Source organism: Mobula hypostoma, chromosome 1 (genome assembly GCF_963921235.1).
Source record: "Mobula hypostoma chromosome 1, sMobHyp1.1, whole genome shotgun sequence".
Taxonomy (NCBI): Eukaryota; Metazoa; Chordata; class Chondrichthyes; order Myliobatiformes; family Myliobatidae; genus Mobula; species Mobula hypostoma.
In genome coordinates this window covers 185,988,545-186,014,450 of record NC_086097.1, presented here as the reverse complement: position 1 = coordinate 186,014,450, position 25,906 = coordinate 185,988,545, and the positions used below count along the sequence as shown (strand labels likewise).

General features: G+C 41.1%; 2 protein-coding genes across 8 annotated transcripts in view; one reads left to right on the top strand and one right to left on the bottom strand.

Moving 5' to 3' along the window:
- The window catches only part of tmem64 (transmembrane protein 64), a 113,887-nt gene extending 91,101 nt beyond the window's left edge, over window positions 1-22,786 (bottom strand). For all 7 annotated transcript variants that reach the window (XR_010019634.1, XR_010019633.1, XM_063061515.1 and 4 more), the window contains exon 1: window positions 22,081-22,786. Coding sequence is in view for 5 of the 7 variants with exons in the window: in XM_063061515.1 (XP_062917585.1) it covers window positions 22,081-22,779 (699 nt within the window). In the remaining 2 variants the exon portion in view is untranslated. The remainder of the gene's footprint in view (window positions 1-22,080) is intronic.
- Window positions 22,787-23,546: 760 nt separating this feature from the next.
- necab1 (N-terminal EF-hand calcium binding protein 1) overlaps window positions 23,547-25,906 on the top strand; it is a 139,987-nt gene continuing 137,627 nt past the window's right edge. The window contains exon 1 of the mRNA XM_063061488.1: window positions 23,547-23,689. Within this exon, the coding sequence (XP_062917558.1) occupies window positions 23,666-23,689 (24 nt within the window). The 5' untranslated portion in view covers window positions 23,547-23,665. The remainder of the gene's footprint in view (window positions 23,690-25,906) is intronic.

The following is a 25,906-nucleotide window of genomic DNA, read 5'->3' as shown; positions in this document are numbered from 1 at the left end:
TAAACAAACATCGAGAACATGAGATGAGAGTCCTTGAAAGTGAGTCCATAGATTGTGGGAACAGTTCAATAATAGGGCAAGTGAAATTATCCCTTTTGGTCCAAGAGCCGGATGACTGAGAGATAATATCTATTCCTGAACCTAATGGTGTGTGTCCTGAAGCTCCTGTACCTTCTTTCTGAAGGCAGCAGCAAGAAGGCAGCATGACCTGAGAGGTAGGGGTCCCTGACAATGGATGCTGCTTTCCAGCAACAATGCTACATAGAGATGTGCTGAATGGTGGGGAGGACTTTATCCATGATGGACTGGGCTGCATCCACTGCCTTCTGTAGGATTTTTCATTCGAGGGCATTGGTGTTTCCATACTAGGCTGTGACGTAGCCTGTCAACATACTCTCCACCCACCTACAAAAGTTTGCCAAAGTTTTTCGATGTCATGCTCAATTTTCAGAAACTTGTAAGGAAGTAGAAGTGTTGCCGTGCTTTGTTTGCACTTGCACTTACATGCTGGGCTCAGGATAGGTCCTCCGAAATGAGAACAGCAGGGAATTTGCTGACTCTACCTCGGATGAGGACTGGCCTCATGGACCTCTGGTTTCCTCCTTCTGAAGTCAAAAATCAGCTCCTTGATCTTGCTGATATTGAGCTAAAGGTTGGTATTGTGGCACTTCTCAAAACAGATTTTAAATCTCTCCTATCTGCTGATTTGTCATCACCTTTGATTTGGCCAATGACAGCAGTGTCAGCAAACTTGAACATTAATGATGTTATAATGAAAATGTGTAAATCAAGGAATCCCTACACTCATAAAATAAAATCCAGAGCTAGGCAATCACCTCAAACTCCCATTCAAAGTTCAGTACTTTGGCACAGGAATGCACAAATGCGTCTGCAGTAAGTCACCCACAAACTACCCAAATTGAACACAAGTCAGCAATTCTTGGCAACTAATTGCTAACTGACTGTACTACCAACAACTCTTTTTGATGAATGGGGTAACCAAGGAACAATAAATTGATCACTAAGAACCTGTCACATCGTAACTGGGCACTTTTGACTTTTAGGTGTTTAAGATTCATTTTCTAATATGTGGGCATCACAGGAAAAGCCATCATTTGCGGCTGATCCCTAAATGACCTTAAGCTGTTCTACATGACAAGTCGCAGCCATTCTGCAACAGTTTAGGTAGACACAGCTAATTCTAAAACACATCTTTACAAAAGTGTTATCAAGCAAAAGTAGCTTGATGTTAGGATAGACCATGAAAAGCCTGATCACAGAGGTACATTCTAAGTGGGCTCAGAGGAAAGGTAGAGATGCACATTAGTTTGAGAAGGAAAGAGTAGAGTTTAGTGCTGCAGCAGCAAAAAACACAGCTACTATTGGTGGTGGAGCTTTTAAAATCCAGAACGTTGAAAAGGGCAGCAATGGAACAGTGTGTATTCTGGAAGACTGTACAACTATAAGAAATTACTGAGATTAGAAGACCAACAGTGATATTGGAACAACAATGAAAACTTTAAAATTGAGGCAGTGCTAAAAGAACAAACTTTCAAGGTATGTTTATTATTATCCAAGCATGTATACATTATACAATCTTGACATTTGTCTCCTAACAGCATCCAACCCGATGGCATGAACATCGATTTCTCAAGCTTCCAGTAATGCCCCCAGACCCCCCCCTTCATTTCCCATCCTCTTTTCCCTCCCTCACCTTATCTCCTCCCCCTCCCCTTTTCTCTTTCTTCCATGGTCTTGTCTCCTTCACCAATCAACTTCCCAGCTCTTTACTTCATCCCTCTCCCTCCACATTTCACCTGGCGTTTCTCTCTAACAAACCCAACCCTACGCCTACCTTTTAAATCTACTCCTTAGTTTTGTTTTCCAGTCCTGCCAAAGGGTTTTGGCTTGAAATGTCGACCGTACTTTTTTCCATAGATGCTGCCTGGCCTGCTGAGTTCCTCCAGCATTTCATGTGTGTTGTTCACTCTCACCTCTCTTTTACACTTTACGTATCTGAAGAAACTTTTGGTATCCTCCTCAAGATAGTTTACTTCTGTATTCCATCTTTACCTTGTTGTTGCTTTCTGGTGATATTTAAAAGCTTCCCAATCTTCTAACTTCCCATTAATTTTTGCTCCATTATATGCCCTCTCTTTGGTTTTAACGTTGGCTTTGACTTCTCTTGTTAGCCACAACTGTGTCATCATGCCCACAGAATACTTCATCCTCTTTGGGATGTATATATCCTGTGACTTCCGAATTGCTTCCAAAAATACCAGCCATTGCTGCTCTGCTGTCATCCCTGCCAGTGTTCTTTTCCAATCAATTCTGGCCAGCTCCTCTCTCATGCCTTATAGACTTCCCTTTACTCCACTGTAATATTGATGCATCTGACTTTAGCTTCTCCTTCTCAAATTTCAGGGTGAATTCGATCACTTGATGATCACCAACAGTTCTTTTACCTTGAGCTCTCTAATCAATTCCAGTTTATTGCACAACACCCAATCTAGAATATCTGATCCACTAGTGGGCTCAACCATGAGTTGCTACAAAGCCATCTTGTTAGCATCATAGAAATTCCCCCTCTTGGAATCCAGCACCAACCCGATTTTCCCAATCTACCTCCATATTGAAATCCCATGACTATTGTAACATTGCCCTTTTGGCATGTATTTTCTATCTCACATTGTATTTTGTAGACCATATCCTCTCTACTGTTTGGGGGTCTGTGTACAACTATGTTTTTGCACTTGCAGTTCGTTAGCTCTACCCACAACAATTCAACACCTTCCTACCCTATGCCACCTCTTTCTAATGATTTGATTTCTTTTTTTTAAACCAACAGAGCAACACCACACCCTCTGCCTTCCTGCCTGTCCTTTCAATACAATGTGTATCCTTGAACATTAAACTCCAAGCTATAATCATCTTTCAGCCATGATTCAGTGATGATTACAACATTATACATGCCAATCTGTAACTACAAGTTCATCAACCTCATTCGATATGCTGTGTGCATTCAAATACAACACCTCCGGCCATGTATTTTCAATTTTGTCCACCTTTTACATTGCCATTCAACCTGTAGACTGCAATTTTGCCCTATCAGCAGCCTCTCCTTGCTAGGAGTCTCACTATACATTGCCTATGCTTGTAAACTAACAACCTTATCTTCAGCACCATCACTCTGGCTCCCATCCCCCTGCCAAATTAATTTAAATCCACCCAAACAACTCGAGTGAACCTGCCCACAAGGATATTGGACACGCTCGAGTTCAGGTGTAACTCGTCCCTTTTGTACAGGTCATACCTTCCCCAGAAGAGATTGCAATTATCCATAAATCTGAACCCCTGCCCCAGTTCCTCAGCCACACATTCACCTGCTAAATCATCCTATTCTTACCCTCACTGATATGTGGCACAGGCAGCAAACCAGAGATTACTAAACCGAAGGTCTTGTTTCTCAGCTTTCTACCCAGCTCCCTAAAATCTCATTTCAGGACCTCCTCACTTTGTCTGCCCATGTCATTGGTACCAATATGTATCAAGGCTTCTGGCTGCTCACCCTCGCCTTTGAGAATGCCATGGATCTGATCTGACACCTAATATGATAAAATTCAACCTGAAGTTTGCAAGGGAGGAGCTAAAACTGGATGTGTTGGTATTATAGTGGAGTAAAGATAACTACAGAGGCATGAGAGACGAAATGAGTTTGATTGCAGTATTTAAGAGAAATATGGACAGGTAAATGGATGGGGGGGATATGGAGGGGCAAGGTCTGGGTGCAAGTTGATGGGACTAAGCAGAGTAATAGTTCAGCATGGGCTAGATGGGCTGAAGGGCAGGGTTTGTGCTATAGTGTTCTATGACTCTACCTGCAGTACTTTTTAATAGATGGTAAACACCGTAGTTGCAATCTGTCAGTGAAGGCAATGAGTGTTTAAGATGGTAGAGGGAGTACCAAGGGGTGCCACGGTAGCATAGCCATTAGCACAGTGCTACTATGGCTCAAGGCATAGGTGTTAGAAGCTCAATCCCTGTACCATCTGTAAGAGTTTGTACATTCTCCCCATGACCACGTGGGTTTCCTCTGGGTGCTCCGGCTTCCTCCCACCATCCAAGGATGTACCAATTAGATTAACTGGTCATTATAAATTGTTCTGTAATTTGGCTAGTGATACATTGGTGGGTTGCTGGGCAACATGGGTCATTGGGCCAGACTGGCCTGTTCCATGCTGTATCTCTAAATAAAAAACAAATCAAAATTGGCCTGATGAGAATAAAACCAGATCTGTGTTGGCCTACACAGCTAAAAGGAGAAATTGAAGGAAAATAAATCAGAGCAAATGACGGAACAGAAACGGTCTTCTGGCCCATCAAGACTGCACCAGTGCGTTTATCCTTCAGCTGCCTCAACTTTTCAAGTCCAGCAAACCACACGGAAACAAATCAATTTATATGGCTTGATATGAGAGGCTAAAAATGCAACTCTGGCATAATGTCTGAGCTACTTGTTCTTAAAATAAACTGATTTGAAAAAAATTGGACATCTGGAACTGGAGAGAAGTAGCTTGAGTCAACGTTCTCTACATTAATAGAAGTTCAGCACAACCACTTACCTTATTAATCATTTCAGATATTCAGCCACAGGTACTGCTGTGGAATCTGCTCTGCTTCAGTTACTACCCAAACAACATTTAAAAAATCCAGAACAGCAACTATTTGATCAATTCTATTGTGTCACTGTAGGACCAGATGGCATCACTACAATTTAAAATCACATGTAAAATTACCCTTCTAGAAAGAAACTTATAGACAGATGACACACATCGAAATATTATTCAAGAATACTCTCAAGTTTGGTCAACATTGTGTCTCAAACAGAATAAAGTTACTGTCAAAAGCTAATTGCAATTTCAGAGCTTAAGTGATTGCTGCATTTCATCTATTACAATAATCTAAAGTGAACCACAATACACATGGTAAATGTGAAGTTGTACTTTTTTTGTTACATCCTATTACAAAGGTTACCTAGAATAATCTTGTTAAATGTTCATTCCCACTGGTGGGATAAATAGCAGTGTTATACAAACATTGCAATGCGAACGATTCAAAACAAAATACAACTGGCACTTTAATTCCCAAACCCATTCCCAGTCTGATCCCTGTCCACATCCTTCTGCAATGTTACAATAAGACAAGTTCAAGGAACAAAACCTCATCTTTCACCCAAGCATGTTGCAGTCTGCAGCACTCAATAGTGAATTTTCCAAATTTAGATAGCACACTTTCTCCTTGATTCAGGACTGACTGTCCCCCTTTCTCTTTCATTTGTGTATTATGGCCTGCTGAGCATGTCGCAGGAGGCCAGGTAGTGCAAAGTTACTCAGCATTTGCAACGCATCACATACAAGCTTAAATGCACCTTGGAATCGGCATTTCTCTCTATCAGATATTTCCTTTCTTCTTCCTATTAAGCTCTCCCACTTTCCCTGGGACCTAGAATAACTTGTTCTCTCTTCTGATGCAAAGTGTCAGACCCAAGCTATTAATGGTTTCTTTTTCTATTGACACTGCCTGTCCTGCTGAGATTTTCCAGTTTTTTGATTTTATTTTATATGCCCATTATGTGTTGTCTTTCTCCCCGCATTTTCATTAAAATTCAAAAGTGCCATGTAGCAGCTCAGTCTCTGGCAAGATTCCCATTAAAGTTATCTTATCCAGATGTAAGGTAAGAGGGGAAAGATTTAAACATGACTCCAAGGGTAACTTTTCCCACAGAGGTGGTGGGTCTGTGGAACAAACTAGGAGAAGTGGTAGAAGCAGGTACAATTACAGTGGACAGGTACAATGGAAAGGTTTAGAGGGATAGTGGTCAAATTACACAAATGGTAACCTGCTAGGAATCTTGGTCAGCAGGGACAAGTTGGGCTGAATGGTCTGCTTCCATGCTCTATAACTCTTTGACACTCCACAGAGCACAACAGCCTGGACTTCCCTTCAGAGTTATTGCCTCCATATTTATCCATCAATCTCACTAACCTGGACTTGACCAGTAAGGTCCCAAGCAGCAGGAGCCAGCATTTAAGCATTACATTGGAGCAGGATTACCCTCACAACTGCTCCAAAGGTCTTTGGGAACTAGCAAAGCACGGTCACCAGATTTGTTAGCTGGCAAATCCGTCAAGGGTTTTCAATGCTTCCGAATGGAAGAATATTAAAAAAGCATTTAAATTTAATATTCAGAACTTTTTTTTCAACTCTTGAAAAGCATTGAAACACAAATGTTACCTTCCTCTTCCTCCCTTCCCCATAATCCTAAAATTCCAATTCACTTGAATGGACTTGCAGATCTCATGGGTTTAATCTCAGGAAAATCAGTAGCGTAATCAGGAATCCCACATTTTTCATCTGTGCTGAAAACTTACTAGCATGTAACACTGAAGTGCTGCAATTGCACGTGGAACCCAGCAAAATTCAGACCTGTGGATCTGTCACCAAGTGGAGCTATAGTCACAAAAATACCAGACGAAGTGAAATGAAATGCAGGGGGGAAAGTACAGGTTTCCCCCGCCATCCGAAGGTAGAGCGTTCCTATGAAACGGTTCGTAAGCCAGAATGTCGTAAAGCAAAGAAGCAATTACCATTTATTTATATGGGAAAAATTTTTAAGCATTCCCAGACTCAAAAATAACCTACCAAATCATGCCAAAAACACATAAAACCTAAAATAACAGTAACATATAGTAAAAGCAGGAATGATATGATAAATACACAGCCTATATAAAGTAGAAATACTTTTCCACAATCATTGCCTGAACTGCTCTCCGTAGCGAAAATCTCACGCAAACGCTCTCGGCAAAAACACGGCGCAAGCGCTCTCCAGTAACCTTTAAACTATGAAGCTGCCAAATCATACCAAATAACATGTAAAAATACACAGCCGATATAAAGTAGAAATAATGTACGTACAGTGTAGTATCACAGGAATCAGGAAGACAGCGTCGAGCACACTGATGATGGTGTGTTAGACTGACTCTTTGGAGGTTGGGGTGGTGCAGTGGCCCTCACCCTCCGGGCAGCGAACCGATACCAATCCGCGAAGCATGTAGGGGTGCAGCGGTAGCCGGGAGGCACGAAGCACATCTTTAAGAAAAAAAGCCAAAATAAACATGCTAATTAATTAGGTGCCACCCGGCACATAATTAATTAGCATGTTTATTTTGGCTTTTTTCTTAAAAGATGAGCTGTGTGCCTCCCGGCTACCGCTGCATTCTCCGCGAATCGGTATCTGTCCACGGCCTGGGGGTTGGGGTGATGGGACACTGGGGTGCCATCTCATCGTCGTCTGTTTCCATTAGGGCAGGCAGGTCATCTTCTTCTATCTCTGCCTGCCTCGACGTCCAAAGTCGAGGTTCGTCGTCTGTTGTGGCTGATGTGAAAGGCTTGAAAAACGACAGTATGATTGACTGCTGAGCCTCGCGCATTTTTCTATCATACAGTTCTTTGTAAGGATTCAAACCATCTTGCTAATATGCCCTAAACCGACGTACCCTTTCAAAATTAAAGTCGTACTTTATCATTACTCATTGTTATCCTTTCCTCTTCCAATTGCATCAGCTCTTCATCTATCAGTTCTTGGTCATAGGATGCCAAAACCTCTTCAACATCATCTTCGTCAACTTCCACAAGCCAAACTCACTTTGTCCTTACTTCGCTCACCACGATCAAAATGCTTAACTATGTCTAGTTTTACGCCAAGTGTAACACCCTTACAAGCTCTTTTAGGCTTTTCCGATACCTTAGAACTCATCTTGCTAACGGCTGCTCACAGGCACGTGTTTAAGCAATGCTGGAGAGAATGCCATTCCGAATTCAGAGGATAGCGACTGCTCGGGGCATGTGCTTTTTTTTTCATGCGCTGCCTTTTATCGCGCGCTGCTTTTTTTGCGTGCTGCCTTTTTTCGTAACATTGAAAACAACTTCTGTTAGCGAAAACAGGGAACTAATGTAGGTCTTTCGTAACAGTGAGGTTTCGTAAAGCGAACGTTCGAAAAGCAGGGGACACCTGTAATGGTAAAATTATCTGTTTCCTAAATCACAAGTGTTGCTTTAAGACAAAATACAGTAACAGATGATTATCTTCAAAGTGCCCATCCATAAGCTGCAGAATTTCATCAGTGAAATAACGTATTTAATCAGCTTTGGGTAAATAACCTTGGGAATCTGGAGAAATTTAAGTTTTACCAAACTCCTGGTGGCAGTTTAGGAGTTTGCGAGTTCAAATCCAGTCAGCACACTTACCTTGGACTGTCATACCATCAGTACAAACAGGGCACAAAGATAGAGGAGGATTAAAGCATATACTGACTGTACTTTCCAATGCTTTCTGTACTGGATTTAACCATTTGAAACAATTTAACTACTTCATGCAGAAGTATTTGAATGCCAACACTTAAAATCTAAATCAGGGTCTAGGAACATGTAAATCAGAAAACTGCCAGAATTTTCTTCCTACACAAGTATTTACAATATTTATTTGATAAATACTTGTCTTTTACACATCATTTCCACAATCACTAGAGACATTGATTAGGAACTGGACCTACAACATCACAACGCTTTAAAACTACTCAAATTTATGTGGATCGGTTGGAAAATAGCTATGGTTAAGAAATTTTAAAATATGTTTAACACAGCATTAAAAGACAATAAACTCAACCAAAATTGCCAAGTATTTTTATGTAAATGGAAAAGACTAGCATATTTAACAATAACTTATTTTGTTGAAATACACAACTCATTAAATATTGGATTTCATTTATTCCTTTTATGTACATAGAAACAAGTGCAAGTTCCTGAGCAGTGTGTGCAATATCCAACGAGAACTTGTATATCCAGACACATTCTGATTATATTTTCAACTGATTTTTTAAATATTAGCTTCAGGTATTTATTCAGAAAGAGAAGTGGTAGCATCCTGTTTTGTGTGGCTAATTTATGATGCTTCTCGTTTGAAGATCGACAACAGTTTCAAGATATGATTAACACACGAGAGAGATTAAGATAACTGAAGGGATCTAGTTTATAAACTCAGTGAATTGCCCTTCAGAATATGCAAGTGTCAACAAATGCTACATAAAAAGCTATTTTAACTAAAATGATCAGCTATTATAATCTCAGCCCATTCACTCATTTCTGTTCTCCTACAAGAATTGCATATGCATCAACTGCCATAGTTTGCAAATTTCTAGTTGTCATCTTAGAAAAACAGAAGGCTATGCGGCAGGGAAATTCTAGAGTAGGATACATGGTCACTACAACATTGTGGGCCAAAGTGCCTGTAATGTGCTGTAGATTTCTATGTTCTATTATCCTTTAAGAAAACATTTGTGAAAACTCAACTACTGATTTTTTAAGTAATATTTCCCAGTATGTAGCTCCGTAAGTAAGATTCCACTTTAGAAACATATAAAATTAACACAATAATGGGTTTCTCAATGAAATTTGATTTCTTAACCAATTCTCAATACGGCTAACAAGAACTTTGTATGCTAAAAATAACCAAGGAAATTATCCTGTATTTCAAAGTACAGTGATCAATATTACAAATTGCACAACAAAAGTTGTCCATTTAGTGTATTATAAAAGTAACCAGCTTACTGAATCAGCATTGTGATATGATGCCAACTCTATACAGGCTGGCAGTTCAATTCTTTTCTTGAAGAGACAAAAACAAAAGAGACTCTAATAAACGCTGCATGGTAATTCAATCACTTTTCCAATCTGGCTCTACATAAAAAATATAATTTAACTCATGCCTTGTAATTGTCATCCACCAGACCAGTTTCGCAACAATAAATTGTATGATGTTCTGCCATGTTTTCTAGATGGATCTCCCACTCTTGCATTAATATTTCCTATTATTTCTTTCAACTAACAGATAACAATCTTTTAACATCATTCCCTTTTCACCTTCAACATCAATTTAATCTTTTTTTTAAAAAAGATGTGATTTTCCATCTTTGCACATATATCTCCATTCATATTAACACTGCAATGTGCTCACTTTGTCAAACCAAAGGTCATGACACTGACACCTTAACCCTTCACCACCCTCCCCTTTCCCCATCCCCCACCCCAATCCCTACAGATGCTCCTTGACCTGCTACTTATTTCCAACATTTTCAGTTTCACTACTACTAAAATGTTAAGTAGGCAAAATCTTGGTTTAACCAAGTCACTTTGAACACCAACACATTCAGCATTTATTAAATTGAGTTAATTTTTGATCAAAATAATCACAAACTGACAAGTAGGATTGAAATAAGCAACACTGACAAAATAGCTAACATGACAAATAATGAACAAAATTCCAAACTGATTTTTGATAGAGACTGAGCACAGTGTAACACCTAGTACCTTTAAACCTAATTACCTTAATTTCAGTTCTTCCATATTTCACCAGCATCATTCCCCTGCATAAATATTAGCTAAGCATCTTTCCTGTTGACAGCTTAGACTACAACCAACCAGTTCTCAAAAAATAAAGAAAAACTGCAGGTGGTAGAAATCTGAAATAAAAACAAATAGAAAGAAGTTGAAATGATAACAAGTCAGGGAACATCCATGAAGGGAATAACAGGGTGAACATTTCAGCTCCGTGATCTTTCGTCAGATCTGGGTAAGTTGAAAACAAGTGCATTTTAATCTGCAAAGACAGTGGTGGTAGAATTATGAAGTGTCTGTGATAGCATGGAGACCAAGATGACAGAAATACTGCTGATGCTATTCAAAAGAGAGAGGAAAAGGTTTTTGGGTGATCTTCCTGGAAGTGGGAGATGAATGAGTATAGATCACTTTAAAAAAATATGTTGGAAATGTGAAGTGAACACTATAATTGCTCAAAATCTGAATATAACAAAGTGGAACTACTCAGCATACCAAGCAACATCTGTGGAGAGAGAAAACAAAAGCTGGTATTATAAATCAACGGCTTTGCATCAGAGCTGGCAGTTCTGACACAAAGAAAAGGCCGTTTGTCTGAAATTATGTGTCCCTAAGTTTACAACATGCCTTCGTGTATAGAAGGTTCAACTGGAACACTAAATTGGGCTGAAAACAGAAAAAGAGAGTGGGATTGAGAAACTCAGTCATAAATCTGCTTTTTAATGCTCCTACATAGAGGAGTCCACATTGTGAATACTGAATACAGTACATCAGATTGAAAGAACTGCATATGGATTTGCAATGCTATTTGATGTTGGGCTGGACAGCTCCACAGGGAACCACTCAATGATCATAGCAGGGCAGCATCATTCACTGATTTCATGCCTACATGTGGGATTTCAGAATTAGGAAGCTAAATATTAAATTCATGATGTATATTCATTACCTGTACTTAAATAGTATGAGACGTAGTGACAGTTGGTAAAGCCGCCACCTTACAGATTGAGGAACATGGCATTGACTCCAACCTTCAGTGGTATGTGTGGAGTTCGCAGTCCTTCCTGCAACTGCACCGCATTCCTCTCGACTGCTCTGGTTTACTCCTAGGTCCTAGAGACCTACGAATTGATAGATTAATTGACCATTGCTTTTTATTTTTAGATGAATGATAGAATCTAGGGTGGGAATGCTGATTGGAGCAAGGCTGGAGGAACTTAGCAGGTCAAGCAGCATTTATGGAGGGGAATAAACAGTTAACTTTACAGGCGTAGGAAGTGTAAATGGGCACTTGATGGTTAGCACAGATTTGATGTCCAATGGGTCTGCTTCTGCGCTGTACGACTATACCCTTTGGAACTGTGCTAAATGTCTTATATTATCAGAAGTGTAAAAATACCCATTTAAAGTGCTTTGATAACGGTGAGCTGTCAGAAAGAGGTGTGATTTTGGGAATGACGACGCTTCCAACCCCAAACCATGGATGACACACAGTAGCACAGCGGTTAGCACAACACTTCACGGTACCAGCGACCTGGGCACATTTCCCACCACTGCCTGTAAGGAGTTTGTATGTTCGCACTGTGACCATGTGAGTTTTCTCCGGGTGCCCCAGTTTCCTCCCACAGTCCAAAGACATATCGGTTAGCAGGTTAACTGGCCTTTGCAAATTGTCCCATGATTAATTGGCCTTTGCAAATTGTCCCATGCTAGGATTAAACCGGGGGGTTGCTGGGCGGCACGGCTCGAATAGCTGGAAGGGCCTATTCCGCACTCTATCTCAATAATAATAAGTAATGAAATCTGGAGTGCAGAGTGCTAGCTTCAATAGAGAACATGACCAGCTGGAAGAAAGTAGGGCTCTCCAACTATTGGAGAATCTCACATCTCCAACAGCTCAAACCTCATGGATGCTTTGTAATAATTAATGCTACACAGTCATCATCCGCTACCCAATAATGCAATGCTAGCTGCCAACATTCCCCACCTCAGGTTGTGATAAGTGTGGAAGGCCCGTTCTCAACGTGCTTTGGAAAATCGAGTTGACCTTTCACCTTTTGAGAATGGACTTGGAAGATATGCACATAAGGAAAATGAAAGTAAGCTTCAAAGGCAATTCCAGACATGCCCATCAGGTTAAGGCTCATATTACAAAATCTGATAACACTAAGTGGATCCAAAATCACAACATATGATATTAATCTGATACTCAAATATCCATACACAAAGACCTTAGAAACATTATAAAACTATTTTTTTTGTTTCCTCCAGGTTAATACAGGCTGTTCCCATGTAATAAACAGGCTCCATTTTTACAGATGTTCCAATCATTTTTTTCTGCAAGTCAGAAAACAAAAACTGTTGATATGGTAACCATACTTCCACAGTACAATAATGAAGGCATCAAAAGCTCAAGGCTGAAAAGAACAGTTAATGAAAGTGAGGTAAAAAAGGAAACTAGCTCTGCCAAAAGAACAGTACTGTACAATGAATGTTTGAATTTAATAATACAATGGGAACCCTGTCAAATACAGGAATGCCTCTAATTCAGATGTGTGAATCCCAGTAGGCCTTTACAGCAAATTTTCAAGAAATACCCATCATTGAAGCCAAGTTTCTTCTACATTTAGATTACATTAGTTCCAAGATGGTTCCTTAATGTTGTCATAGCCAAGGGTGGTTGTGGGGATAGCTTCCACTACCACTCTTGGCTATAAATGTTCCCAATGGTGTGCCCGTCAAATCGCCTGACAACTCCTGGCCTTCACATGTGGCTTAGCTACTAAGCCTGGTGGAATCGTTTCTAATGACAGGAGAGGGGGCAAAAGCTGGATACTGGTACCTTATAACCAGTTGCTTCAGGCAAGTGAGGCTCATCAGCTCATCTAGAAGGAAAACTCTGATCTCAAATCTCCACTGCCTTGTGGTTATATCCACTCACAGGGAAGGCTCAGGAGGAAACTCAAAAATCTGGAGATGAAATTCCTGAGGCAATCCTACGTTGAGTTGAGCTGTGTGGAGCTTGCTACATGGGCAACAGCTGATGCTCCATATCATATTGCCCTGGCTTGCATATCATGTAGACAGCTGGGACGCAACTTTCATTGTCGACTCTGACCAATGGAGGGCCTCACAGAGTCCCAAGGTACTTGGCATGTCACCCTCAAGCTGCTTTATAAACCACTGCTCCCTGTAGGTTTAGTTTGTTTTGCTGGAAGATCTTCATTTGTAAACTTGTACTCAAGTTTCAGAATCCAATTAAAAATACAATTTATTTTAAGACAGCAATACAGAGCAGTGCATGGAGCAATGCCAAGCAATGAGCAAGATATCTATGATTCAAGCATTACTGAGTCTCATTCTTTTTTGCAAATTGTTTGCTTTAAATCTAACCTCAGCTGCATTTTTACATGGCATTGCATTATGTTCATCTGCAATTACCTTATAACTGTATATCCAAGTTTGAAGCAACACAATAAGTATTTTTAAACTAATTTGGTGCTACAGAAAGGAAACAGTGAATAGCCTTTTAAAACCAATTGGTTGGACGGTAAAGTTAGAAAAAGTCTACATTGTTATTGCATCTTTTATTCAAAAAGGTTTTGGCTTCAATCAAAGAACAATTAATACTATAATTTTTAATGGCATAGTTGAGTTGCTTTCTCACTTTTCCGCATTTAAAGATGCAATTATTGCTCTCTAACTCTTCTGGGCAGTGAAGGAAACCTAGGTTTCTTTTCTCTATTACAAATTATCTTGAAGAATTCTTTTCCTTGGTGTCTTCCACCATCACTAACATATTAAAAGCAGCCAGACTTCCAATGGCAAGAGTGAGGCCATCAAGTAATCTTCTTAGCACCAACATCCTCCAAACCTACTGGTCAGACTATGAGCCAATGTCAATGATCCCTTCCATATCACCAGAGGATCTACTTTACTGGATACTAGCTCCATAGATCTACTCATGCCATGCAGGCTTGACACCAAGATGCCAAAGCAGACATTATCCAGGGTTGCATCATGGCAAGGGATTGCCAGCTTGAGAGAAAACTACTAAAGGATGTTCTCAAAACCACTATGAAATGTATCACCTCCATCCACCAATGTGGGAATTCCTGCTCAAGACTATTCATAATGGAGTTTGATGATTTAGGACTGCATCAAATCAGAAGTCCCCTGTTCTGAGCAGACAGAAACCCAGCATCAACAGTAGGAGTGCACTACCTCCCAATTTACCCACTCAGTCAAATAGTTCCTACCTGTGGCTACGTCAACCACCTCAGAACTGGAGTGGAAACAAGTTGTCCTCTTCCTTCTCAGGGGACCATCTATGAGGGGTGTTTTCTTAACTACACTGCTTGTTTATCACCTGCAGTACAGCTAATTACTGGTGTCATTGTAGGCAAATTCCCTAGGGCAATAGAACTACAATGAATTTCCCTGGCATCCTTTTCGACAACAAGGCAAATGTTGCCAATTTCATGTAATTCCCCTTTCAACTAAGCTTTATTGATCTTCAGTGCACTTGCCCAAATGCGCCCCCTCCCCAAAGAGGTAAATCAATCAAACTAATGTTCTTCACAAAGAAAAATTGTTAGGTATGTGAGCAGCTCATTCCTGCCAATAATTCCAGCAGTCAGTCACAGTAGTTCAATAGTGACAAGTTTATGAGACAGCGATTTTTTGTTTTAAATAACACAAACAAGGAGAAATTTTGGGAGTGCAGCCTTTGTATGTTCCTGTCAGGATTAAAGGCAAAGTGAATAGGAATAAGGAACCTTGGTTCTCAAGGGATATTGCAACTCTGATAAAGAAGAAGAGGGAGCTGTATGACATGTATAGGAAGCAGGGAGTAAATAAGGTGCTTGAGAAGTACAAGAAGTGCAAGAAAATACTTAAGGAAGAAATCAGGAGGGCTAAAAGAAGTCATGAGGTTGCCTTGGCAGTCAAAGTGAAGGATAATCCAAAGAGCTTTTACAGGTATATTAAGAGCAAAAGAATTGTAAGGGATAAAATTGGTCCTCTTGAAGATCAGAGTGGTCGGCTATGTGCGGAACCAAAGGAAATGGGGGAGATCTTAAGTAGGTTTTTTGCGTCTGTATTTACTAAGGAAACTGGCATGAAGTCTATGGAATTAAAGGAAACAAGTAGTGAGATCATGGAAACTGTACAGATCGAAAAGGAGGAGGTCCTTGCTGTCTTGAGGAAAATTAAAGTGGATAAATCCCCGGGACCTGACAGGGTGTTCCCTCGGACCTTGAAGGAGACTAGTGTTGAAATTGCAGGGGCCCTGGCAGAAATATTTAAAATGTCACTGTCTACGGGTGAGGTGCTGGAGAATTGGAGAGTGGCTCATGTTGTTCCGTTGTTTAAAAAAAGGATCGAAAAGTAATCCGGGAAACTATAGGTCAGTAAGTTTAACATCGGTAGTAGGTAAGTTATTGGAGGGAGTACTAAGAGACAGAATCTACAAGCATTTGGATAGACAGGGACTTAGGGAGAGTCAACATGGTAGGTCATGTTTGACCAATCTATTGGAGTTTTTGAGGAGGTTACCAGGAAAGTGGATGAAGGGAAGGCAGTGGATATCGTCTACATGGACTTCAGTAAGGCCTTTGACAAGGTCCCGCATGGGAGGTTAGTTAAGAAAATTCAGTCGCTAGGTATACATGGAGAGGTGGTAAATTGGATTAGACATTGGCTCAATGGTAGAAGCCAAAGAGTGGTAGTAGAAAATTGCTTCTCTGATTGGAGGCCTGTGACTAGTGGTGTGCCACAGGGATCAGTGCTGGGTCCATTGTTATTTGTCATCTATATCAATGATCTGGATGATAATGTAGTAAACTGGATCAGCAAATTTGCTGATGATACAAAGATTGGAGGTGTAGTAGACAGTGAGGAAGGTTTTCAGAGCCTGCAGAGGGACTTGGACCAGCTGGAAAAATGGGCTGAAAAATGGCAGATGGAGTTTAATACAGACAAGTGTGAGGTATTGCACGTTGGAAGGACAAACCAAGGTAGAACATACAGGGTTAATGGTAAGGCACTGAGGAGTGCAGTGGAACAGAGGGATCTGGGAATACAGATACAAAATTCCCTAAAAGTGGCGTCACAGGTAGATAGGGTCGTAGAGAGAGGTTTTGGTACACTGGCCTTTATTAATCAAAGTATTGAGTATAAGAGCTGGAATGTTATGATGAGGTTGTATAAGGCATTGGTGAGGCCGAATCTGGAGTATTGTGTTCAGTTTTGGTCACCAAATTACAGGAAGGATATAAATAAGGTTGAAAGAGTGCAGAGAAGGTTTACAAGGGTGTTGCCAGGACTTGAGAAACTCAGTTACAGAGAAAGGTTGAATAGGTTAGGACTTTATTCCCTGGAGCGTAGAAGAATGAGGGGAGATTTGATAGAGGTATATAAAATTATGATGGGTATAGATAGAGTGAATGCAAGCAGGCTTTTTCCACTGAGGCAAGGGGAGAAAAAAAACCAGAGGACACGGGTTAAGGGTGAGGGGGGAAAAGTTTAAAGGGCACATTAGGGGGGGCTTCTTCACACAGAGTGGTGGGAGTATGGAATGAGCTGCCAGACGAGGTGGTAAATGCGGGTTCTTTTTTAACATTTAAAAATAAATTGGACAGATACATGGATGGGAGGTGTATGGAGGGATATGGTCCGTGTGCAGGTCAGTGGGACTAGGCAGAAAATGGTTCGGCACAGCCAAGAAGGGCCAAAAGGCCTGTTTCTGTGCTGTAGTTTCTATGGTTTCTATGGATAATCCTGCAAAAATCACGGATAAACCAAATGCAGCTCTATTAACAATTTTAATTTCTTGGCAGTTTCTGATCTCCACATACAAAAGTCTGACAATTTCAACTAATTTCCTGTATTATACTGACAAAAATGTCTCTGTAATCTACCAAAATGGCTAATATATTTGCTTTAATCTAGGAATATATTTACAGGACAAGTTATTCATCTCTCAAATCCTATCCCATCTTTAGTTATAGAACAATGAGCTTTTATTCTATTACACTAATGCACCCTGGTTCTAAACTTCTCAGTGCCAATAAGATTGTTGATCGTAGTAATCTAGAACTTTATTTTCCATTTTTAGATGAGAAAAAGTGTCTTATCTCAGTTATAAAGAATACATTAATTTCCTCTGAACTGGCAAATCTCTACTACTCTGATCAGGTCTCTAGCATTTTGATTAATTACCACGCAACTATTTAATCTCAGGAAACAAACCAAATTTATACAACCTACTCTCATACTCCATTAATACTTTCCTTGGGTTCAGTGTCCAAGTTGTAAGCTGCTCTCTAGATGGAGCAGTATATACAACTGAAACATTACTTACTTGCCGGGCAAGTTAACAGGCCCAGCGGATCTGTTTCTACTGACAAGAGAAGGGGCAAAGGCAGGCCACTGACGCCCCAAAACCAGTTGCTTCGGGCAGGTGGGGCTCATCAGCCTTGGATGGCAACCCGCCTAGGAAAAGGAAAACTCTGGTTTTAAACCTCTGCTGCCATGCAGCCATACCCACCCATGGGAAAGGAGTCGGGAGTAAACCCCAAGGAAGAAATCTGGAGCCGGGGTTCCTAAGACAGTTTGATGTTGTGTATAACTTCACTCTGGCAACCTCTGCGATGACTGGTGACAAGCTGTATTGGCGCTTGCCCTTCCCTTGGATTACATCAGTGATGTGCAGAGGGGGAACCCACTGCATGGGCAACAACTGGTTCTTCAAAACTTCCCGTTCGTGCTTGCGACCTGAAGAGGACACAGTCCACCAGAGGCGCAAACTCATGATCGCCTGCGATTGACAGCAGCCTACTACTTGCTTTTAAACCATACCAACACCTACCTCTGGAGTGACTTGGGTCCACTCCAATTTGCCTCCCATCACAACAGGTCAAAAGCAGATGCCATTTCATTGGCTCATCACTCAATCCTAGAACATCTGGACAGCGATGATGCATACATCAAGATGGTCTTCGTTGACTACAGCTCTGCATTCAACATTATCTCCTCACAACTAATCAATAAGCTCCAAGACCTAGGCCTGTGCAACTAGATCATCAATTTCTTCACTTGCAGTCAGATTGGATTGGCAACATCTCCTCAACAATCACCACCAGCACAGAAGTACCACAAGGTTGCGTGCTTAGCCCCTTGCTCTACTCACTTTATACTTATGACTGTGAGGGGTTTGCTGATGACACTGCTGTTGACCTAATCAAAGGTGCTGATGAATCACCATATAGGAGGGAGATTGAAAATGTGGCTGAATAGTACAACAACCTCTCACTCCATGCCAAAACCAAAGAGCTGATTATTGACTACAGGAGGAAACTGGAGGTCCATGAGCCACTCACGGGAGAGATGGAGAGGGTCAGTAACTTTAAATTCCTCAGCATTATCTTTTCAAAGGACCTGTCCTATGTTCAGCATGCAAGTGCCATTACAAAGGCACACAGAGCTTCTACACGCTTAGATGACTGCAAAAAGTAATGGACACATCCAAGTCCATCAGGTAAAGCCCTTTCCACTATTGAGCACGTCAACAAGAAGTGCTGTTGCAGAAAAGCAGCATCCACCATCAAGAACACCCACCATCCGGGCCATGCACTCTTTTTGCTAAAGCCATCAGGAAGGACGTACAGGAGCCTCGGGACCCACACCACCAGGTTCGGGGACAGCTATTACCCCTCAATCATCAGGCTCCTGAACCAGAGTGGACAACTTCACTTACATCAAGATTGAACTGATTCCAGAACCTATGAACCCACTATCAAGGACTCACACCTATTCTCAATATTATTTATTACTTACATCAACTATTACTGATTTCTTTTTGTATTTGCACAATTGTGGTCTTTTGCACATTGGTTGTTTGTTCTTCTTTCTCTGTAGCATTTCATTGATTCTCTTTTGTTTCTCTGTATTTATTGTGAGTGCCCATAAGAACATGAATCTCAGGGTAGTATATGGTGATATACATGTACTTTAATAAATTTACTTCAAACTTTGATTTATAAAGAAACAAGAGCAAAAAAGTTGTAATAATCCTGTACAATATATTTTCTTTCAGAGACAACTGCAGCACTGCACCCATACTTCAAGAATGAGGTGAATGCCTTAGAAAGCTGTGGAAGAGAGTAACAAGAATAGTTCAAGGAGGGAATGTGGTACTATGGAAAGACTGGAAATGTTGTGCCTGTTCAAGGCGGCTGGAAAGCAACCTGACAGTTATTTCAAACCATGAAGAAGCAGCATAGCAGAAACTCTTGACTTTCGGCAGAAGAGTCAACAAGCGGAGGAAATACTAAAAAAAAGTGATTTTTTTTTGCTGAAAAGTTGCAATGACTCGTTAGGATCTGGAATGCACTGCAGGGGCGAGTAGTGGAAATGGTCTCAATTATAGTATTCAAAATGGAATTTAAAATTTGCAGGTCAATGAGAAGCGAATGAAAGAGACCAACCATTGCACTTGCCAAGACTCAGTGGTTCAGAAGGCCTCTTTCCAAGCAGTAATCTTTTCTTTACCAGTCTATTGTATTTCTTTTAATTTGTAACTAATGCTTTTTCATCATTCTCATGAAATTAAATTTCTATATCAGATTAGGAGTTTTTGCAAACTCTACCAGCTGTAAGTTACAATTTTCCCCTTTGTCCAGTTTTGCTCCCAGTACACCATTAAGCTCAATGTGGAAATGTAGCAATGTAGCATGGAGGTCAATATCCACATTAACAGTATTCAACTTGCAGCTCACAGAGAAATCTTAATTTGAAATATGTTGGCAACATGCTTATATGTGGGTCATTAGACTACAGAACCGTACAGGCCCTTCAGCCTACAATGTTGTGCTGGCCTGTTAACCTAATCTAAAATCAATCCAAGTCCTTCCCTTCTACGTAACCGTCCATTGTTTTGTCATTCATGTACCTATCTAAGAGTTTCTTAAATATCCCTAATGTATCTACCACTACCATTACCTCTGGCAGGATATTCCATGCACCCGCCACTCTGTGTGCAAATAAACTACCTTTGTTATCTCCCCTATACTTCCCTCCAATCACCTTAAAATTATACCCAAGTTATTAGCTACTTCCAGCTGGGAAATTTTCTCTGATTATCCACTCAATTTATGCCTCTTATCATCTTGTACACTTCCAAGTTGTCTCTCATTCTTCCTTGCTCCAAAGCGAAAAGTCCTAGTTCACTCAACCTATCCTCATAGGACATTCTCTGTTTTCAGTACTCTCAAAGTATATTGTTATGTACTTTGGCAGAATCATATGGCCATAGTAAAGAACATAAAATCTGTGTGAAATTATAGGTGTTACTTTCAGATGATACCTCTATGGAGGGATCCGAACTTCCACATCATTTCACCCATCTACTCAGATAATGATCTTCAATGTGGATGCACCAATAGAAAGCCCCAATTAATAGCCAGGAGTAGGAGAGAATCACTAAATTAACCTTCATAACTATATTGCTAGTCACCAATTAGTGTGTCAAAGGTTACGCGGAGAAGGCAGGAAAATGGGGCTGAGGGGGATAATAAATTAGCCATGAAGGAATAGAAAAGCTCAATGGGCCAAATGGCTTAATTCTGCTCCTATCTCTCATAGAATTAAGGTTAAAAAAAACATACACAAAACTCTGTACTGGCTACAAATGCAAAATGTTACAAGTGATATAAATTGCAGTGGTACCATTCTTTAAGTCACTGTTTCACTGAAGTTATTATTCCAAAACTATCTACTTCTCTCTCAATTAACAGTACTTTCAACATCAGCAAAGGATGTAAACTCTAAATCACTCAGTCCAAATGGAGGAATACATGAATACTTCCTAAAATTATTCGATGCTCTCAGATTTATCTACTATGTTGATGTTTTAAAGCAGTGCAAAACTTAACACAAGATTCTGTCATTAAGAATACCACACCCCTTTCATTTAATCTCAAATAAAATACTGTTATTTGCATTAGCAATATGCAAAAAATAAGTTTACATTGAGTCCTACAAGTTACCTTTGATTTTGCTATTAGGTAGATAGGGTCAAGGGAAAAGAAAGGTCTGTAGGCTTTCAAAAATCAAGGTCTATTTAAACCACTGGTGCTTTTAGTTAAAATTTAACTAAATGTGAGCTGAACCACAATAAAGACATTACAACTTTTCTCCAGAGACAGCATTATGATCTCCAGACTGGAAGAACAACCAATTAGCCAGCATGGAAATTTAACGAGTTCAGACTGTCCCATGCCACCAATCTGTGTGAACTACAACATCAGAATGATTTAGATAAACATGAGGAAGATTATAAAATAGCTTATGGAATTATAACTAACCTATCTATGCACACACCCTCAAAACACTGTCCTCCAAAACAGATAATGAAACCAATTTTGGTTAGTTTTCCATCCCAAATTAAGAGGCAAGATTCTTGTGTTCCCAGGAAACTGGGAAATGGTGTTACATGCATTGGCTAGGTTACCTCTGATCAAAAACAAACATTCAGTCTGTATTGAATTTTCCTTAGGCTGTCAACGTAAGGAGATGAGCCACATCCAAGTAACCTCTCATTGCTCTTTGACGTTCAACACTAATACTAACCGAGAACACTGCATTCTGTAGTCCGAAGGGAATGGGAGTGAGTCTGGCTAAAGCCACCACCTTCAGTCCGCTACCTCCTTCCACAACTCTGACCACGGCGCTCAGTTGATCGTTCGCCCGTACTTTGGCGGACACCCACACAGTCAGCAGCCGCTTACAAACCAAGTGAGCGATGAACGTCCCAATCAATACGCCGATCACCACTAGCCCCAAACCCAGCATGAAGCCATACAGGTAACCAGCAGCCACGTTTAGCACGATGTAACCCCAGCTGCAGGGGAACGAGACGGCGATGAAACCCACGATAAAGAGCAATGCCCCTACCAAGCTGTCCAAACTCTCCACCCACAGCAGCAGATCCTTCAGGTAGCGCCGCACCAGCGCCAACGAGATGAAGCAAACGATGGTCAAGGCGCAGATCAGAAGGAAGCTCTTTAAGCAGTTATTCAAACAGTACGTGGCCTTGGGGTCGCCCAGGATGGGCAGCTCGTTATCAATGCCCTGATGCTGTAAATTGAGTTCTGCCTTTACCTGCACTCGCTCCTCGTATGAAGCCACGTCCATTGCGTTCGCCTGGCTCAGCAGCAGCGAGTTGGGGCAGGGTCTCTGCAAGCTCCGACTTAACGCCAAGTGACCTTTGCTTAACTTCTTCAATACTTTGGTAAAAAACAGCCAAGATGCGACGCCAGCGTTCCACATATTGAATCGGAAGTAGAAATTAAATCAGAACGCCTTTCCAAAAATATAGTCCACTTTCCTCTCCAGATTTCTCCAAATATACAAAAATAAAAATCCGATGTAATTCGGAAGATTCGTTCACTTTTGCCAAAACTACATCGAAGAGCGTAGCTGCAAACCTGGGGCGGAGTGAATGAGGCTGGAAGTGTTTACGGGGAGCTGCTGCAGCGACTTTACACCAAAGGAAGGGGTGTGGGAGGTGGAAGAGAGAGAGAGAGGGCATGGGACGTGGTTTTTCCCAAGGCTGAGCAAGAGATGTTTCAGATGCTCCCGCTGCCTGCGCTAGGGCAGCTGGCGGACGAGAGGAGGGTTCCTGCCACGTCCTCTCGTCTCATCCTCCCTCAGGAACAGACTGCACAGAAAAATACTAACACAGGAACAGAATCTGGCTCCCCGCCACCTAGCGGGGCCCTGCGAAGCCACGCGCCTGAATTCCCGGACCGCGCCGAGCCCTTGTCAGTCCCCGGGAGTCAGCCCCGCGCCGGCTTCCAGCCACGAGCGCCGCCGCCATCCGCCGGGCTCCGCTCCGCTCGGCTCGGCTCGGCTGGGAGCCGCACCGCAGCACAGCCACGGCCGCTCAGCTCACCCAGAATGCTGCCGCTCTTCCTCCACGTGACTGATTGGCGCCTGGTTTTGAAACGACTCTGCGGCCGTGTGTACTGAGACTTGGAGGGGAGAAATACCCTGCTCGGTGTCTACGAGCGCCGCATCAGGTATGCGGTAGTAGGACTGCTGTGCTTCTGACAATAATGCCCCGGGCAAGTTATCCATTCTGGGGAAAGATATTTCGTCCCAGTCGTAGGGGCGACGCTGGTCAGCAGGTTTCTCCTGACACAAGAGACTGCATATGCTGGAGGAACCCTTGATGAAGGTACTTTCATCCCACAGGTGCTGATCGACCCGCTGAGTTCCTCCAACAGGTTGTTTGTTGCAGCAGTTCTTTGATCGAATGCAGTACGGAACCAGGTCCTTCAGCCAGCAATTTACACTAGTGCCACATAATCCCATTTTATTCTCCCCGCACGCAGTCCCAACTCTCTCTAGATCATATCTCTCACGAACAGATTAGGAGCAGTTTATGTTAGTTAATTAATTTACAAATTCATATGTCTTTAGAGTGTGTCGGGGGGGGACATGGAGCAATTGCAAACTCCATTGACGTCATCAATGGTCTGGATTAAATCATAGTCTCTTGTGTTATGCTATCATGTCATCGACATTAATATCCTTGTGCAAGAAATAATATTTTTCCAGGACCCAATGTGCAGAATGTAACTGTCAGAATGCAAAACGTAAAACAAAGCATTTTAGAATAGCAAAATTATTGTGAACAAGCCGTTTCCTGTTTGCAAGAAAGAAGACCTCTGAGAGAATTCGCTATCATGCTTCAACGGGATTGATTTGTTTTGTTTTCATGGATAGGTTTTAGGAAGCCTGAGAAACTGGTGCATACAATATTTAAAACCAAGTATACTAAATGTGCAATCAACGTGGGTTAATTATCAACATATCATTCCAGAGCTGGTACCTCGGCATTTAAAAGTTATTACGCCTCAATTATCAGGCTCCTGAACCTGGGCGGATAACTTCACTCACCTCAACACTGAACTGATTCCACGAACTATGGACCCACATTCAATGATACTACAGCTCATGTTCTCAACACTATTTGTTGTTTGTTTATCATTATTATCATTTGTTTTTTTTACATTGCTCAGTTTGTCTTTTGCACATTGGTTATTTGACCATCTTTGTGTGTAGTTTTTCATAGATTCCATTGTATTTCTTTGTATCTACCAAAAATGTCTGCAGGAAAATGATTCTCGGTGGTATATGGTAACATATACGTACTTCAATAATAAGTTTACTTTAAACTTTGGGTGTTGTTGAAGCCGCACTCGGGGAAGTGATTTTTAAATGTACTCAGCAGGCACTGATTCTTACTCCCTCTCCCTCCTGACATGTCCCCTGTTTGTCATCATTTTCTCTGCTTTGATGCACTGATAAATGTGTTGTCATCAAAACATGCTTGAATCCTTATATTGGCCTTGGCAAATGGACCTTCCCTCTGCTTCTTATAACCTGTGCCCAGAAGAATATTTGAGCTAACTGAATAGAGAATTCATTTCCTCCTTTCCAATTTGGTCATTCGAACCTGTATTTGAAATTATACTGCTGGTCCCAACCATGATGTGCTCCGCACATAATAATGCAGGCTGTTTTTAAACTGGGTTAACGTTTGGTAAGCTTGAAGTACATATTTGTGTTACCTGGATGATGAAGATAATGAGCAGGCAGCATGAATTGTGTGAAGAGACTGTATCAGGTCAAAAAAAGCATGGTTTAATTTATATACATTATGTTGCATTTGGTATTGCCCCAATCCAATGTATTTCCAATTTAATGCTGAAGAGGGCACTTTTGTACAATTGAAAACTGACAAGGAAGTATGATAATTATCTGCTGACACTGTAAGCATGTTCTTTCACATGTACTTTGAACACAGGTATAAAGTTAATCCACAATTAAAAGAATAAACACAGGAATGCAAAAAGGCGACATGTTGTAAGTTGATCTTCCTAAACTTTATTTCTAATAGGTCAGATCTTGATGGTGCGATCTAACATCTAGCAATTGTTATCTGTGGTTCCTGGATGTGAAATCTTCATCTCGTTGAATGCTCCAGCACTGAGATCAGAGTAATGATAGAGTTCCCAATGGCACTCTGAAGAACTCCCACCTTTGAAATTACCTTCAAAATATTGGCAGTCAGCAAACCCTCATTCCCAGCTTTGTTGACTCTCAAAGTTGTGAGGGTTTTTAACATATCAGAAGACGTATTCATCCATTTTTTTTTTAACATAGACATCACAGACATGGCCAGCAATTCACTTGCCACTCCAAATTGCCCTTGAGGTGGTAGTGGTGGCTGCCATTTTGAATATCTGCAGTCCTTCTGATAAAGTGTTGGGAGGGAGTTCCGTGATTCGCATATATCCTGAAACAATGAGGCAGGAACGAAATGTTTCCAAGTCAGGATATTATCTGACTTGGAAAGGAACATGTCAGTACTATTGTTCCCTTGGGC